The sequence below is a fragment of the Hydra vulgaris genome, chromosome 06 (genome assembly GCF_038396675.1).
Source record: "Hydra vulgaris chromosome 06, alternate assembly HydraT2T_AEP".
Classification (NCBI taxonomy): domain Eukaryota; kingdom Metazoa; phylum Cnidaria; class Hydrozoa; order Anthoathecata; family Hydridae; genus Hydra; species Hydra vulgaris.
The window spans coordinates 31,607,414-31,625,000 of NC_088925.1; the positions used below are offsets into that span (position 1 = coordinate 31,607,414).

At 28.9% G+C, this 17,587-nt stretch overlaps 1 protein-coding gene across 1 annotated transcript in view; it reads left to right on the forward strand.

Annotated features, from left to right (window-relative positions):
* The window catches only part of LOC100208387 (ephrin type-B receptor 1-B-like), a gene marked incomplete at its 5' end in the record, with an annotated part of 88,047 nt that overhangs the window by 38,931 nt on the left and 31,529 nt on the right, over positions 1–17,587 (forward strand). The window contains 1 exon segment of the mRNA NM_001309653.1: positions 13,018–13,234. Within this exon segment, the coding sequence (NP_001296582.1) occupies positions 13,018–13,234 (217 nt within the window).

Here is a 17,587-nt window from a genome sequence, read left to right on the forward strand (position 1 = left end):
ATGAAAAAGCCTATATTTCTAGATATGAAGCGCTTCAAAAATACTGCTGTGATCCGTTTAAAGTCCTCAAGAAAAAAATTATTAAGGGATTGTGTAAAGTCGATATTTTAACAGCAAGTCAACTTAAGATCAAACCTGGTTAAAAACTTTGCACTAACTGCTTGAATGAATTCAAACTTGAACAAATTACAGGAAAATGTGACAAATAAGAATATGGAAAGCAAAAAGTTAAAAAACTGGAAACAAGTATGACAAACCTAGTAGCATCAGCATTGGATATAGACCCAAAAGAAATAATATCTAAAAAAAAGCAAAAGTGCATAGACTGTAATGATTTACACAAACTTTTAGATGCAATAAAGGAAAAAGGAAAAATCAGTTTGAATAAAGAAAAAGTTCAGTTACTAACATTAACTATAAAAAAACTTGCAATGCATTTTCAGTTTCAGACCATCTTGTTAAGAAAGCCAGAAAGCTGAAAAATGAAAAGGGAATACTTGCTAAACCTGAGGCTAAAAAAGGACATCCTTTGGAGGATATTGTTAAGCAGAGAATCATTGAACTATATGAATCTGACGAATACACTAGACAATGTCCATGAAAAAACTTTGTTTCTGTGCGTATAAATAATGTTAAAGTTCATTAACAAAAATGCCTAATATTAGTTTGTTTAAAAGAACTTCATCTGGAATTTAAGAAGTTATACCCTGAACACAAAGTTAAATTCAGCAAGTTCTGTGAACTAAGGCCAAAGTGGTGCCTTACTGTTAATAGTAGTGGAAGCCACTCAGTTTGTGTATGTTCTTACCATCAAAATGCTAAGTTGATGTGCTCTGCTCTTCCTAACAGCCATTTAATATATTACAAAGATTTAATGAAAGTATGTGTTTGTAATATAGATAGTCGAAACTGCATGTTTCATCTATGTTCCAACTGCCCTGGTAAAATAAATTTGAAGACTTACTTAGAAAATGTGTTTGAAAAGAATGATTTTGATTTTGATGATCAGATCATATATAAACAATGGGTGTCAACTGACCGAACTGCACTTATTACAGTCCAAACAAGCATTAGTGAATTGAAACTTTAAGTGAAACTTTGTATGACCTTTGTCACCACCACTTTATCAAAGAAGCACAGTCTTCCTACTTATCAGAGGCAAAACAAACATTAGACCAATATACCTGCATTATTCTGATGGATTTTGCAGAAAACTATAGTTTTCTTGTACAAGATGCTACAAAAGGGTTTTACTGGCAAGCCGATCAAGCTACCTTACACCCATTTGCTGTTTATTACAAAGATGAAAAAGATCACCTTAAATGTGAATGCTATTGTTTAATTTCTGATCATCTTTGTCATGACCAATCAGCAGTCCATTGTTTTCTCACAAAGTTGCTCCCTATGGTCAAAATCAAACTACCCACAGTGAATAAAGTTAAATACTCCAGTCTAATAAACTTAATTTATCACATTGTAGATCACCAAATAAATGCTGAGCATCACTTCTTTACTACGTCACATGGCAAAATTCCATGTGATGGAATAGGAGGTACTATAAAAAGAGAAGCAGCAAAAGCTAGTCTACGAGCAGCAATTACAAATCAGATTCTCACACCACAAGATCTGTTTACATGACACGAAAACCAAGACGTTAATGTGAAGTTTATGCAAAGAAACAAATTAAATTTAAAAAGGACAAACGATGCACGATCAAGTCGGTGTTGGGTTCCATTTGACAAGATAATATGTCAAATAAGTGTTCTATTTATTAAAAGTATAAGTGCTCGTGACTATATTCTTACTAGTAATGACTATGACAGTATTATGAGTTATATAAATCAGAGATAAGCTAATTAGTTTCATGTATACATACTTTTTCTTTTAACTGATTATCTTACTTTTTGAATGCACTTTTTCACAGTATAGTTTGTATAAAATTTGAGGTATAAATTTTGTATGTGGTAAGTGGTATTTTTTTGTTCTCCTTTTAAAAATATTATCACTCTCAAAAGGCTACAATCATGTCATTAGATAGAGTATAGGACTTTAAATTTTTTTTGGTGATTCTCTATATATAAAATCTCAACATTAAAAAGTTTCATAATTTATTTCAACTGTTTACGCTATTTTCTATGCCAGCAAAGTCAATGTAGTTTATCATAATTTAAAAAAAAAGTGATTTTTCAATAGGCTGCTGCATGTGCTAAATTAATTTTTAATGCATAATTTTTATTATTCTAACAAGTGGTGACCCTAAGTACACAAAGGTAACAAAAAAAATCCACTTTCTGTAAGTAAGTATTAAACTGTAACACGTTAAAGTTCGAAAAAATATTTATTATGTTGCAATATTTAGCAATTTTAAGGTACAATAACTCAAAAACTGTAAAAAATCAGTCAAAAACAACTGCAATAATGGATTATTTGGGTGAAAAACTATTACCCTACAAAATTTCAGGTGATCACCATCTTTATTTAACAAGTTATGGTTTGTCAAACATTGAAAAAAACTGCTGTAAGCTCCTGATACACAAATTTTTCCGATTTTGGTCATTTTTAATTCAGTCATAACTTTTGAACAAATTGGTCAATCAAGCTGAAATTTTCTGGATTGTATTTTTTTCATAAGATCTGTGTGTGGTCAAAGTTTAAAGCAAACCTGAGATGGTACCCTGGGGAACTTTCAAAAAACTAGTTGGTTTGATATGGAATAACCCAGAAGCAACCTTAGCAGATGCTAGTTTAGCAATCTATTGTATATATGGTTTACATAAAAGCTCAGTAGTAAACAATCCAAGAAAATGTAAAGAAGGGGACTCAGTGAGAAGGTTGCCATTCATTAATATAGGAATGTCGACAGTATTGCAATAGTTGTTTGCAGTAAATAACTAAGTTTTGTTGGAGTTACAATTTACAAGCCATACTGTGGACCCCATTCTGTTACAAAAGTGAGATCAGATTCAAGACTGACTGTCTGTTCTAAGCGATTGAAAAGAAAAGACTTTTTGTCAAGACAAGAGTATAAATGATGAAGAGCTTTTGAGGATGACTTTAATTAGGCTGTATGAAAGGAACGATATAATAATCCCAAAAATTTGGGATTATTAAATTGTTTCTTTCATACAGCCTAATTAAAGCAAGCCACATGAAGCAAGCTTATGGAGAAAACTAGCATGCCAAACTTTGTCAGAAGCTATATATATATATATATATATATATATATATATATATATATATATATATATATATATATATATATATATATATATATATATATATATATCTGTGTGTGTATATCTGTTGAAAACTTTTAGCAATTCATGTTTTTTATTTTTGATAAGAAAATGTAGTTTTTCTGCAATATAATCTAAATAAGCATTACCAGAAAAGACCACATCACATTAAAAACACTGGTTTGTGATTTTCTATCTAAAGGGGTTTTTAAGGCACCATAACATCTATATATACTAGGGATCTACTGGATTGGAAATTTTGAATTCTGGCTGGAACTGGAATTGTTAGAATTTTAAATAAACCTCAGGCCAGAATTCGGTCCGAAACAAGAATTATAGTTATATAATTTTCTGCCTTCAAGATTGAAAGTGAAAGCCGGCACCTTAGCATTAATATATATATATATATATATATATTAATGTTGATATCAAAGTCAAATCAGGTTATCCTGCTACTGGTAACATGTAACCCAGTACAATCTGCTTCAAGTCCTGTTGCCTTATAGGATACGCCTTTTTAGGCAAAGGCTAGGAGATGCCAACTCTGACTTAAAAAACCTCCTGCCTTGGGGCTCTTGGTTGAGTAAAGGCTAGAGATGGTGTCTCAATAAAAATACTCATCTTGGGCAGATGTTAAATGCATCCGGCTACTGTCTTGTAGAAGGCCTCCTAGACAAAGGCTTAAGGGGTAAACAGATTCATCTGTTGACCAGCTTCGATGGTGTCCTTGTTTGTACTTTTGGTGTGCATTGCCGAGGCCACATTTGCAGCTCTTTGTTACGGCTTAGGGTTTATTAGTAGTAATGAGGCAATTGGTTGGGCTATTAAACAGTGTTCTGAGTACTATCTATGCTTTGAGTCAAGTTCTTCAACAAATTTAAAAATGAATAAAGTACCAAAAACTATAAAACACAAAAACCATCATCATCACCAAGTTCTCTAAACCTATCATTCACTAATATTCGTGATCTTCGAAGTAACTTTTCTTCTGTTGAGTCTTATCTCTTTCAAAGTTCACCAGACCTACTTGCTCTTTGTGATTAATTTGAGTTCAGCTGCTCATCTTGCGATCTTAATGTTGGTGGTTATCTTCCTTTAATTCGTAAAGACTCCAATAGTCACTTGCTTGGCCTGGAGATTTACATTCGTAAGAATTCACCCATTTGTCGTGAAACTAGGTTTGAATCCACAGACTATTCTTTTATGTGCTTTCGTTTAGCACCATTTAACTCTATTGTCTTTCTCTTTGTTCTATATCACTTTCCTTCATCTCAAAACTGCACTCTTTTTGATGTTATTTCTGATCATATTAACCAAGCCCTCTCTCTTTATCCATCAGCTAATATAGTTGTTGTCAGGGTCTTTAATGCTCACCACTCTGAATCGCTTGGCTCTAGAGTCATTGACTCTGCAGGTATTAAAACTAATATCTCATTCTTCTTCATCACCTAAATCTCCCTATTATCCTACTTCTTACAACTACAGTAAAGCTGACTGAGATTCTTTCCGTGATTTTCTTTGTTATGGCCCTTGGGTAGAAATCTTTTGTCTTTCTGTCAACAAATGCGCATCTTACATAACTTTGTGGATTCAGGCTGGCATGGAATCTTTTGTTCCCTCTCGACAATTCCAAGTCAAGCCTCACTCTCCTCCATGATTTTCCTCACACTGTGCTGCTGCGATTGCCAATCGAAATTGTTACTTCCATATTTATCAGCAAAACAATTCTCCAGAAAACAGACGTCTGTTTATTACTGCTAGAAACCATTGTAAAAAGGTCTTGTCTAACGCCAAAGCCCGCTATTCTCAGGTCATGAAATCTTGTATCTTATCTCAAAAATTAGGCTCTTGTAACATCTGGAGAATCTTTAATAGTATCAATAATAAGGGCAAATCTTTAATTCCACCTGTCTTGTATGTTTCAGACTTTGTATATATATATATATATGTGTATATATATATATATATATATATATATATATATATATATATATATATATATATATATATTAACCTATCTGTGTATATATACATATATATATAAACTCTTATATGTTTTCCGAAAGTTTTTTCCATAGTTTGTTGACAAAAAGTAAAAATTAAAATGCAAGACTGGAATTTTGTTTTATTAATAATTGATAGACTGCCTGCCCCAACCAAACCCTCAGTCGATGTAGCAGCACTCCCTTGCAGGTTAGGCTATTTGTCAGTCGATGTAGCAGCACTCCCTTGCGAGTCAGGCTATTTATCAGTCGATGGAGCAGCACTCCCTTGCAAGTCAGGCTATAAGATAGTCGATGTAGCAACACTCTGCGTATAATTTGTAGTAAAAAAAATAAAAATAAAAACATTTTATTGAAAAAATTAAAAATAAAAACATTTTATTAAAGAAAATAAAAATAAAAACATTGTTTATATTGTTAAAAACATTCAGAATGAAAAACATTCTGATCAATTAAATTTGTGTTTTTGTGGTTTTTTAAAAAAATGATTAATTTGTAATTAAATTAATGGTTTTGACTTTCGTTCAACACGCAAATGTTGGACGAAAGTCAAAAGTAATTAAAAGTGACGTATGTGTTGGCGTAAGAATCATTTTTTTTTCTTCCGTGCTTCCCAAATGCAACAAACTATAGAACTATATATATATATAACTTAAAAGATTAAAAAATATATTAAAAGTTCTTAAAAACTTTATAATATTTATATTTAAAATTATTTCTTTGTTTTCTATTTTTCCATTTAGGTTAAAATTGAAATATTTTCTGCATCAGGCATTCTATACTTTTTTAATTATTTAAATAACATTTAAAATGAGACTACTCCCAGAGGCAGGTAACATTTTTGATGATAAAAGAACTTGTTTGCTGCCAAAAACTGGATAGCAACTCTTTTTGCCCTACAATATTCCTAACCTTTTAGTAATCCTTACATAATTGATTACTGAATAAAAAATTACATTGTGTTTGTTAAAAAAATTGTAATTTTTACCTAGGTTAACCTGTAGTTTTTCATTGCCCTGTAGGACAATGATTTTTGATTTAATTTATGCAGTCTTTGTAACATTTCTTAAAAAAAAAAAGTAAAAAATAAATTCTTGAAAAAGATTTGAACACTAATAACAGTAAACATCTTTTAAAAAAAGATAAATAGTTTATCTATCTGAAAAAGTAAAAAAAGATAAATTGCTGCGCTCAAAATTTTTCAAAAAAGAATTGAAAAAAATAAACAAAGCACATGAAAGTAATAAATTGCTAAAATTACATTTTATTCATTTTGAAAGTTTTTTTGTTATTTTTGAATCATTGCATTATGTACTGGAAGTTCCTTTTATAATATTTCTTTTTAATAATTGGATAAATACATACTTAACACTCAAAAATTAGAAAAAGTAGCTTGTTGTCAATGAGAAATTTTTTATATTCGGTATCCCTAGGCATTTTTAAAACTCTGCAAATATGCAAATGTTACTGCACTTGCGTATAATAACTTTCCACTTATTTAGTGGTCAATGATCTGAACAACCGTGTAAGATACTTTTGTATCTTAGCATTGTGGACATGTTACCTAACTTAGTATTGTGGACATGAAACCTGACAAAATAACATGATCAAGACAAAAAACAACATCCACTTGTTTTAACATTTTAGTTTCTAGATATAGAACCCTGATACTTCGAATATAAATACAAAATTTTTTTGTTTTTTTAATTGAAATTTATATAAAAAGATGATGATTAAAATTTTTGCAACAGCAGGATGGCGGAGTTGCAACAGCTTGTTTGGGATGGGGGAGTTGATCATAAGATATCACAACCGAGGACAGGACTGTCCTCGTTTGTGATATCTTATGATCAACTCCCAAATCAGTTTAGAGAATATTGCTCATTACTAATAAAAATTGCTTTTTAATTATATTTAAATACAATATACACCTCTCTATCATGAAAAGTTACAAAAATAGTTAGTTCAAAACAAGAATATTAATTACAATGTTAATGACGTTCAGTGTCATTATTATTGTTGGTCAGGAAAGTTGCTCAATTGAAATAGGGCAGATTAGTGTATTGTGTGCACCTTAAGCAAAAATTGAAATATTTTTAAAAAAATTGTGCTATATCAACAATTTTTGCCACCAAATAATTTTTAAGAATCACTACTTATGATCCACTTAGATATTTGGGCACCCGAAATTTTTTCTTAAAAAAAAACAGATTTTAAAAAAGTAGCAAAAGTTTTCATATTACCCAGACCACTAGATAATATGAGCACTTTAAATTAGAGATGTACTGGATTGGAAATTTTGAATTTTAACCGGAGCTGGAACTGCCGGAACTGTTAATACAATTCTGGCCGGATTAAGAATTATGTTTATGTAATTTTTTACCTTCAAGATCGAAAGTAAAAGCCTGCACCTCATCATTGTGGCTATATAATATATATTTATAACTTATAATAATGTTTAGCAAAAATTTTTAACTAATATGAGTAAAAGTTCCAGGTAACAAAATAAAAACTATTCAAACTAAGATGAGTAAAATATATTTAATTAGTAAATTTTAACAAATGTTTTAATTTTTTCTTTTACACAGAAAGTGTCTTTATAACCTATAACCACTTCAGGTCGGCAAAAAACCACTATTACCACTTCAGGTCAGCAAAACAATTTTCACAGTATGTGAAAATTGTTTTGCTGACCTGAAGTGAATTTTTTATGGAAGCGTTATGGTAATGTGATGCAAATTTCAGCTATATATAAAATGTTTAAAATACCTAGCTCATAATTAGATAAAATTATTGGTTGCCAAAGTTTTGGACATTTATGAGCTAAAAAGCAACTGATGTGCTCATATATTATTTCAACTTCACTTGGTATTTTTTGAAAATCTTATTTGTTTGCTAACAAGATAGATTTAAACATATCAACAATAGTATTAACAAAGTTAAGAATTTCATCAGATGATTCCGCCAATATGTATGACTTCCTGTCTAGAAACGGATTTTCAGTAACAGATTGAAACCTAGCGCAAAGTAACTCATCTAGTTTTTCCAAAATGTCAGTAAAAAAATTTGCACATTGAAGTAGCACACATTAAAGTCCCTTGCATTAAATAGCTATATACTCCAATATAAATCAAGAAAAGTACTCATTTCTGGATTTATATTGGAGTCATCTTTTGCTCTTGTTTTTCGTACTTCAAAGTTTATATCAGGCTCAATTACCACATCTTCCAAAAATTTGCAAAGTATTGCAAATATGTCTGATTTTTTAAATGCTTTTTCTTTTTTGTAAGCTAACAGTTTAGAGAGTTCTTTAATGGTTTTAGCACACAAAGATAATATAGTCAAAAGCTGTGGAACAATTAATTCCAGGTCTTGCAGAGTTTTACTAACTGGTTCAAGTCTTTTTAAAAGGTCTATTTTTATACAATTTAAAATAGTTTTTAAAATGTTAGAATTAACTTTCAGATAACCCTGCAGTATACTTTTTGCAGATTTCGTTTGTTTGTTATATGGATTTAAAATTTGCTGGTTTGCAAAGCCCAAAAATATTGGAAGGTTTCTAATTAGAGTTAAGCGAATTAAGTTGATGCTCAATCCATCTTGTTCCCTTTGGTCTCTTATATCTTACTAAAATAATGTTCATGAATTGTAAATGTTGCTTAAACAAATGCCATGTTAAATTTGCTTGTTTAAAAAAATAGTAAATATTTGTGCAATCTTTTTCAACATGACAATTATTTTTGCAAACATGTAAATGCATCATGCAAGATAAGTTCAATTTTATGGCCAGGGCACAAAATTAGTTGGTAATGATCTCCTATTTCTTCATTTATAAGACAGTACATCTTAATATTAACTGGGACCCAACAGTACATAGTTTTCTAAAGCTGTTTTGAGCCCTTCTGCATCAACTACTACTTCCAGAATCATAACGGAAAATTTTGGAACACCGGTAGCAGCCATTTTCATTACAAACAACTCTTTTTATCCTTTGACTTAGCACTGCTGCTACCATCACTCATTACTCCATAATACAGTTTTTGTTAGGTGGTTCGGTTATATCATTTAGCAAAATACTTTTATTTTTTTAGTATTTCAGCACATGCAGAATCACAAATAGCTATCTCCCATATTAACTTAATTAACTTCTTTTTTAAAGCATGCCAACGCAAAGTTAAAACTAAACCCTTTTCCTTTTGTAACCAAAAAATGTCCTAATTTAAATTTCTTTAATAATTGGTTTGACTGAGGAGTTAATAAATATTTGCAATGCATAACAATAGTGGTTTGTTTTTTTATGACTGTTGAACTCATTCCAATTTATCAGTTTTATTTGCATTTCCTTTTTTACCCTAATTGGCAAACAGCTGTTTGAGGAGTAAGACTTTTGTTCATATGATCCTTAAAATTATTTCTTTTAACTGTTTTTGTTCATTTTACAAATGTTTCGGCACCTTTATTTAAAAATTTAGAAATAAAGTAATCTACCTATAAAAACATATTATAAGATAAAATAAATATTGAAGTATCAAACTTACCAAATTGTGCAACACCTTTTATTCCAAACTTCCCATTATTTTTCTGTTCTTCATAAAATTCACTACATATTTTGCACCAGAGTAAGGAAACATTTCCACCAGTATCAAGTTGATACAATGCACAAGAGAAATTCCATGAATCAACTGTCTTCTTAGAAGGTATAGCATTTAATATAGCAAGCTTTCAACGTAATTTATTAAAAAATTTTAAAATGTTTTAAAAGCTTGCTCATGTGTAAAATTTATTTTTAAGAAGTTGCAACCAATTAAAAGCGCTAGAACAAATGTGACTAGTTAAATTGATAAATTTTAACATATTTTATGAGCATTACTTTCAAGTTAACAATTCAATTAAAAGTTATTTTTTTGCCGCACAAAAAATTTTTTTTTTCTGTTATTAAACGATAATGACTTTTTTAAATGAGTTTGTTAGCGATAAAGTATATTTAGTTTTAAATTTCTGAGCAATATAGTTCGTAAATTTTATTTGCATTGCGGTAACAACTTTATTCACACTTTTTCATCAGTGTTTTTTTTATTTTAAGTAACATCCTCAGTTAATTGACTTGATGTATTTTATTTGACAATTCACTGAAATTAGAAGTGTATATTTGCTTTTTTTTTTGTAGAAGTTACTTAAAATTTGAATTAATAATTCCTTTTCATATATATATTTTCTCATTAACTCCTAACATGAATAAAGCTAGAAAAAATTTTCTTCTAATTAATAAAGTGGCTGTACAAATCAATTAAATTTAAAAAAATAATAATAATAATTACCACAAATATCTTTAATAAACAACAGTAATAGTTAATACGCACAAAACTACAAAAAACTTTTAAAAAAATTCAAAAATAAATTTCCAACAATTCAAACCTGTGCCGCTTCCTTCACGAAACATCATAACATTTTTATTGCTATGCTAACTAATTATACAGTGTAATTTTTTTTAGTGGAAATTAAATTTTCACTAAAAACGAGCTATGTGTATTTTGCGATGTATTTCATGTACACTGACAACGAGTTACTTAAATTTAAATGAAAATTTAAATATTGTTTGTTCTAGCTTTATTGCAAACTTATCAAGTAAATCAAAAATAATTTAAGAAAGGATATTTTCACCACAACAACATAAAAAAAACAAGGTCAGCAAAAAAAAATGCTGATCTTAGGCATTGTCAGGTTGGCAGTTGGTCAGCATTGCCAAATGTTGATCCTGATTTCAAGGGTTGAAATATATATATGTCAATCCTTGGAATTAGGGTCGGCATTTGGCAGTGCCAACTTGACTGCTGATCTAAAAGTGTTTGAGGTTAGCAAAAATGTATATATGTATATATGTATAACCTATTTCATTAATTTGGTTCTTGTTTCATTTAAATCTAATATGCTGTTTTTATTTGTTTCTTATAAATTTATTTATTAAAAGTTTTAACCTGCATAATATTTTTATTTAAAATTATTTCTTTGTTTTCTATTTTTCCATTTAGGTTAAAATTGAAATATTTACTGTATTGAGCATCCTAATTTTTTTTATTATTTAAATAACATTTAAAGTGCGACTATTCCCTGAGGCAGGTAACATTTGTGATGAAAAAAGAGCTAGTTTGTTGCCCAAAACTGGATAGCAATTTTTTTTGCACCACAATATTCCTAAACTTCTAGAAATCCTTACATAATTGATTACTGAAAATGAAATTACCTTGTGTTAGTTAAGAAATTTTTTACCTAGGTTAACTTATAGTTCTTGTTGCCCTGAAGACATTCATTTTTTTGATTTGTACATTCATTTTTTGTACATTCATTTTTTGTACATTCATTTTTTGATTTAATTTACAGTCTGTCACATGTCTTAAAAAATAAATTCTGGCATTCCGGCCTGAAATATTGTAATTCCGGCTGGAGCTGTAATGACCTAAAAGTGGCAAATTCAGGTCGGATTGGAATTCTGGTACATTCCTAATATATACATATATATATATATATATATATATATATATATATATATATATATATATATATATATATATATATATATATATATATATATATATATATAGAGAGAGAGAGAGAGGGAGAGAGAGAGAGATGGAGAGAGAGAGAGATGGAGAGTGAGAGAGAGAGAGAGAGAGGGAGAGAGATTGAGAGAGAGAGAGAGAGAGAGAGAGAGAGAGGGAGAGAGAGAGAGAGAGAGAGAGAGAGAGAGAGAATATCTTTAAATTATTGAGTGATTTCTTCTTGTTCTACTTGTTGGTAATCAATTATGATTATGCTTTACATACAGGAGGCAGAAATAAAACCTTATTTGCCCATTTATTTAAACCTTTAATTCAAATTAGCAAAATGGAAAAAGTTCAATAATCTTTTTGCCATAACATTATGTCTGAAAATTGACCTTGAACAACAAAGCACGTTGAAAAATTTCACAGTCGTTCTGATATAGTACAATATAAAAATTTCTAGATGTAAAAAAATGTAGATAGAAAATTAAATTATGAATAAACAAATTATGAATTATCAGATGAAAGTGGTCTGGAAAACTCAGTAAATACTAATAATTCAAAATTTTTAAATTTTCCTTCAAATTAAGTATTTCTATAAGGCTTTTTTTTTAAAAAAAGCTAGTGATAATTTTTTGACAAATATTAGAAACAATTTAAGATTAAATTGCTCCACAATATACAAATGCTCAAAGAAATAAATAATCTTGATAGATTGCTTATTTCTTTAAGCATTTGAAGTTTGATATTAAACTGGCATGGTAATATATACTAATATATTTACATTATCAAAACTAAAATGGTAATTTTTTTATAGGATAAAAATAATTTGTATTATTAGTTATAATATAATGTGAGTATCACAGTTGTTAGAAAGTACAACTTGGCAAATAAAAATTCCTATACAGTTTGCCTGGATTTATAACTAACTTAGGGTTAATTTAACTTTTTATTAAAAATTAAATTAGTGTTTATACGTGTAAATGTGCTTTTAATGATCAAATACTAAAAACATACTAGAATAAAAGAAAACTACTCCAAATTTTATGCAAAAAAAAAAACTAAAAAGTTGCTAAAAAAAAAAAAAGCAGAAAAACACCATGTAAATTTTGTTAGTGTATTATACAAATAGAGTGCTTAATGTTCTTAAAGAACAGAGCAATAATGAACTAGTAAAATAATAAATTGGTTGACATGATAATAATTTGTTCAATGAATTACTTATAATTTTTTTTATAGATTACATGTTATTTTATTGATGATGATGGAAACCAGCTCAATGGACTTGTTTACAAAAAACTTATTTTATTAAAAGGTCAAAGTAAGTTCTCTGCTGTGTTTGGTACTGTTGGTGGTGTGATTGGATTAATTGCTATAGTTATGGTTGTTGTTTTGATTGTTTGGAGAAAAAAGCATCCTTTATACTTACAAGCTGTCAGAATGGAAGATGGAACTGGTCAGTATTTTAATGCATATTAAGTTTAAAGTTTAAATTTAAATATTAAAATTTGCATTCAGTATATATAGCCTAAAGTCAATTTTAATTCAAAAAAGACATAAATTTTGCTTTTTTTATTAAAATAGGATAATATTTAAGTTTTTCAATAAATCTCAAACCAAAAAATGACTTGCAGTGTAGAGAAATATCAAGTTTTTTTTTAAAAAAAAGCATAAGCATTAACAGGCCCATAACCAGATTTTTACCCTACTTTTAGTAGGATGACAAATTTTTTACTGCAGCCCGCTGTTTTTTTAAACAAATTTTAAAGATTGTTTTTTAAAATATTATAATTACATACAAAATTTCCTGCATTTTTTATACAATTTAACTGATGAAAAATTAATAAACAGCAAACATTTGGTCTCAATTTAATCTTCAATTCAACTAATACATGGTCTATAAATGGAATGACGAGAGACCTTTTGAAATATTCTTCAAGCGTTTCAAAGGGCGGATTTGCTCAATGAGATTGTTGGCCTGTGTACACTCGTGGTCTTGCTGACTTTACATTTGATTTTTGGGCAAGAATTAATGCATGCTTATATATTCGTTCAGCAAACATAATTACGTCTATTCTCATGATTTCTATCTCTGATATGACAGTTTTAACAAACTTAAAGGCATATAAATGTCACTAGATTTTTCCTGCAACTTAACTATAGGCTCACAAAGAAATCACATAGTTTGCTGTAGTGTAACTAGTGATATAATAAAATCAAAACTCCCAAATACTTTCAGAAAAGACAGTGTTTGACCTTTGTCTTCAGCAGTCATTTAGCTATTCAGCATATTCATTATTATTGCCACATTGATTTTTTGAAATGACTTTGCAAAATATTATTAGAAATGGATGAGCTAAACAAAATTTTTCCCAAAGGTTTAAATTTCCAACATATCTTGTAACACAATTATTACTAAGAACCTTTGGTCTATTCAGTGTGTGAAATTAGTTTTTGTTTTGGTACGCCAAGTTAAGAAGTTCTGTTAGCTTTGCGCTATTTTTCATCTATTTTGTAAACTCCTTCATTATATGGAACACATTTCTTATTTCAGACATTTTGCAAGAATGACCAATAACCAAATTTAGTCTATGAAACGGGTGTATATTGGTTTTAATTGAATGCTCAGAAATTGGGCTTGTACACCTGATAACGAACCTGCCATTGATGCTCCACCGTCATATACTCGGTGTCTCATACTTTCAATATTCAAATTAAGACCATTTAAAATTTGATTAATTTTAATATAAATATCTTCAGCTCTCACACGCTCCAACTTTACAAATGTCACACACTCCTCGCGTATCTCAGTTTCTTATCAATAAATCTTAGTACAAAGGATAGTTGCTCTGTGTGGTGAAAATTTATTGCATCTGCAAAGACAGAAAAATATTTTGCATCCTTTATTTCTTTTATTATAGAAGCTTGCGCCATATCTTTTCCTAAAACCCATATTATCTTATTTTGACCCATATAATCTTATTTAATATAAACCCATATAGTCTTATTTTGAACCTCTGCTGAAATATAATGAGTATTTTGATTTTTGGATTTAATAAATGCTGTTGCGATTCACTGTTAGAATCATCCATTAATTTAAGCAGTGAAAGAAAGTTACCAACAGTTCCAGTAGTATCTACATTTTCAAGCCTACCATGCAGAGGTATACATTGTTTTCCACAATATATAACAGCTTTCTTTATACATTTCAAAATTTGTGTGTTGCATTTGATTCATTCAGCAAGTTCATTACTTAGTTGATTGTCAACTCTAAAAGAAAAATTTTCAAGTATTGATTGAATAGGATATTTTTCCAATCGCTTGTGACAAACTCTTTTTTTGTGATTATCTAATTTTTCTTTAAGCTTATTCGAATTGTTTACGGGTTAAAAATTAATAATAATTAAAAAATATTAAAACTCATTATTTAATTCTTTTAAATAAAAAAGCACATTAGCGGCAAAACAAACCTCACCGCACAACAGAATAACATGCTTAATTAACATTCGCCCATCCATTTGATTGAAAATTTTTTGGATTCTGGAGACATCTTATTATATTTTGCTCAATAATCCTTATGTTCATAGTAGACATCATGACATTTCAAATGTCAAAAAAATAAGTGTTCTCAACACCTGACATAATTTTTGAGTGTTCTTCAACTATTCAATGTTGTTTTATTGATGATTACTGGTCGCAATAAAAGATGTAGACGATAATTTTTTTGACTTTTTTTTCCAGTGAAGTTTGTGAAAACTGCCTGAATTTTCTACCATTAAGTCAGAGGAAATATTGTCTTTAAAAGATGTTGACATATTGTCAGGAAAAGTTACTTGTAATTGTTTTTGTAGGAGTTCCATTGTAATGCATGCATATACTTTTTTAATTATATAATTACATTTATTAATTTTATGTATGTGCGTGTTTAGCTTACTTTGATAAGGTGTTTACTTTGTACACAGAATGTCTGTGGATTTAATCCCAACATCAACTTTTTTTTGTTTGTTTTTCTTTTAAGTACCACTGGTCATATATTTGCTTTGTAGCCTATCTTTTCTTTTTTGTATATAAAAAATCTTTTTGTTGTATATTTTTGAATGGTACACATCTTTTCACATTCAGATTTCTTATACCATTTAAACCTTTCAGTGTATTTTCTATGTAAGGCGCACACACATATCCATAGTTTTTAAACTTCAATTAGGCCATACCGTCTATACATTTTTCCCTTAGCTTTAATTGTTTTATATTACCTTTCTGTTCCTGTACATTTTTTATCCCCTACTTTTAGCGCTCTTTTGGATACCTGGTCTTTTAAAAACCTGTTGCTTTTTCAGCTCTGTGCGCTTAGTTCTACCCACCCATTCCTTTTTGTTCTAGTATGTTATTGGTGAGCAATTAATAGTTGTTATTATTAATTGTTATGCATTTATTAATAATAATTATTAATAATTGTTTACATATATTTCACCAATAACATAGTAGACCAAAAGGAAGGGGGTGGGTAGAAAAACAAAAAAATTTGAAAAGTGATAGGATTCAAACCACAGATATTCTGTGTAGGAAGTAAACCCTTTATCCAAATTATCTAAACGTGTGTATAATTGTGAGCAAATAAATACAATTATATAATAAAAAAAGTTATACTTAAAAGTACATAAAAGTGCATTACATAGAAGTATTTATATAGGGACAAAATATACTTAAAATTATGTAAATATATTATATATTTAAAGTTACATTAAAATTATACAAATATGTTTTACAAACAGGTAGCAATTTTTATTTTAGGAAAATCATTCTTTTTAATGTCGATTTAGAACTTTTTTTTTTTTTTTTGCTTTTGCCTTATCTTATTTGCTTTATATATTATTTTGTTGCTAAAAATAACAACCACTCTAAAGGATCAAAAATAAAAACAGTACACAAATTATTTAAATCATTTTTTTTTTTTTTTTTAATTTAAATTTAAATTTATTTTAGTTTCCTATTTTGTTTGTTTTGCTTTCTTTATTTTTGAAAGTTTTTTTCTGCAACGCCTAATATAAAAAAAACTTGCAAACGGTTGTGACCAAGTTGTCTAAAATATAATGCTTGTGGGTGTACATACAAGACGCAAAACTGCACGCATATCCTTGGAAGGCTTGCAATAAAACAAAAGTAAAACATTGTGCACTCCAATGTTTTCCTTTTATAGCTTCACTGTATTCACTTTTTTTAAACCAGTACTATTGGTTAATGTTAGAAAACAAAAACTTAAAAGCTTTCATGCATTAATGCTGCTATACAATAAAATTTAATAGTCGTTTTTGCAAATTATTGTGTTTTTATAATTGGCGGGACTAAGAATTCCATAAAAGCTCGAAGCAACACTTCTTTTTATGAAAAAAAAAAAGCAAAACCATAAATTTAGTAAAGTTTTGAAACCGGCTCATTTTTTCAAAAGGAGGGTGACAGCCACCCCATTTCAACACCCCCTCCCCCCTTCTCCTAGTTACAGTCCTGGCATTAAAATCTTTGAAAAAGAAAGTGTACATTAAGAGTATCTTTTAGTTTTAAATAATAGTAAATAAAATAATCTTTTGTTTTTATCTTTGATAAAGCTAAAAAATTATTATATTCACCAGTTAAAATTTATTTATTTAAAGTTCCTTTTAGCTTACAAAAAATTAGAAATGATTTATTAAATCTTTTTTCATTCTTATCTAAGTTTATTTCTTATCTAAGTTACATATTTTTTCATTCTTATCTAAGTTTATTTCTTGTTTAAGTTACATATTTTTATAGTTATATATATTTATAGTTATAA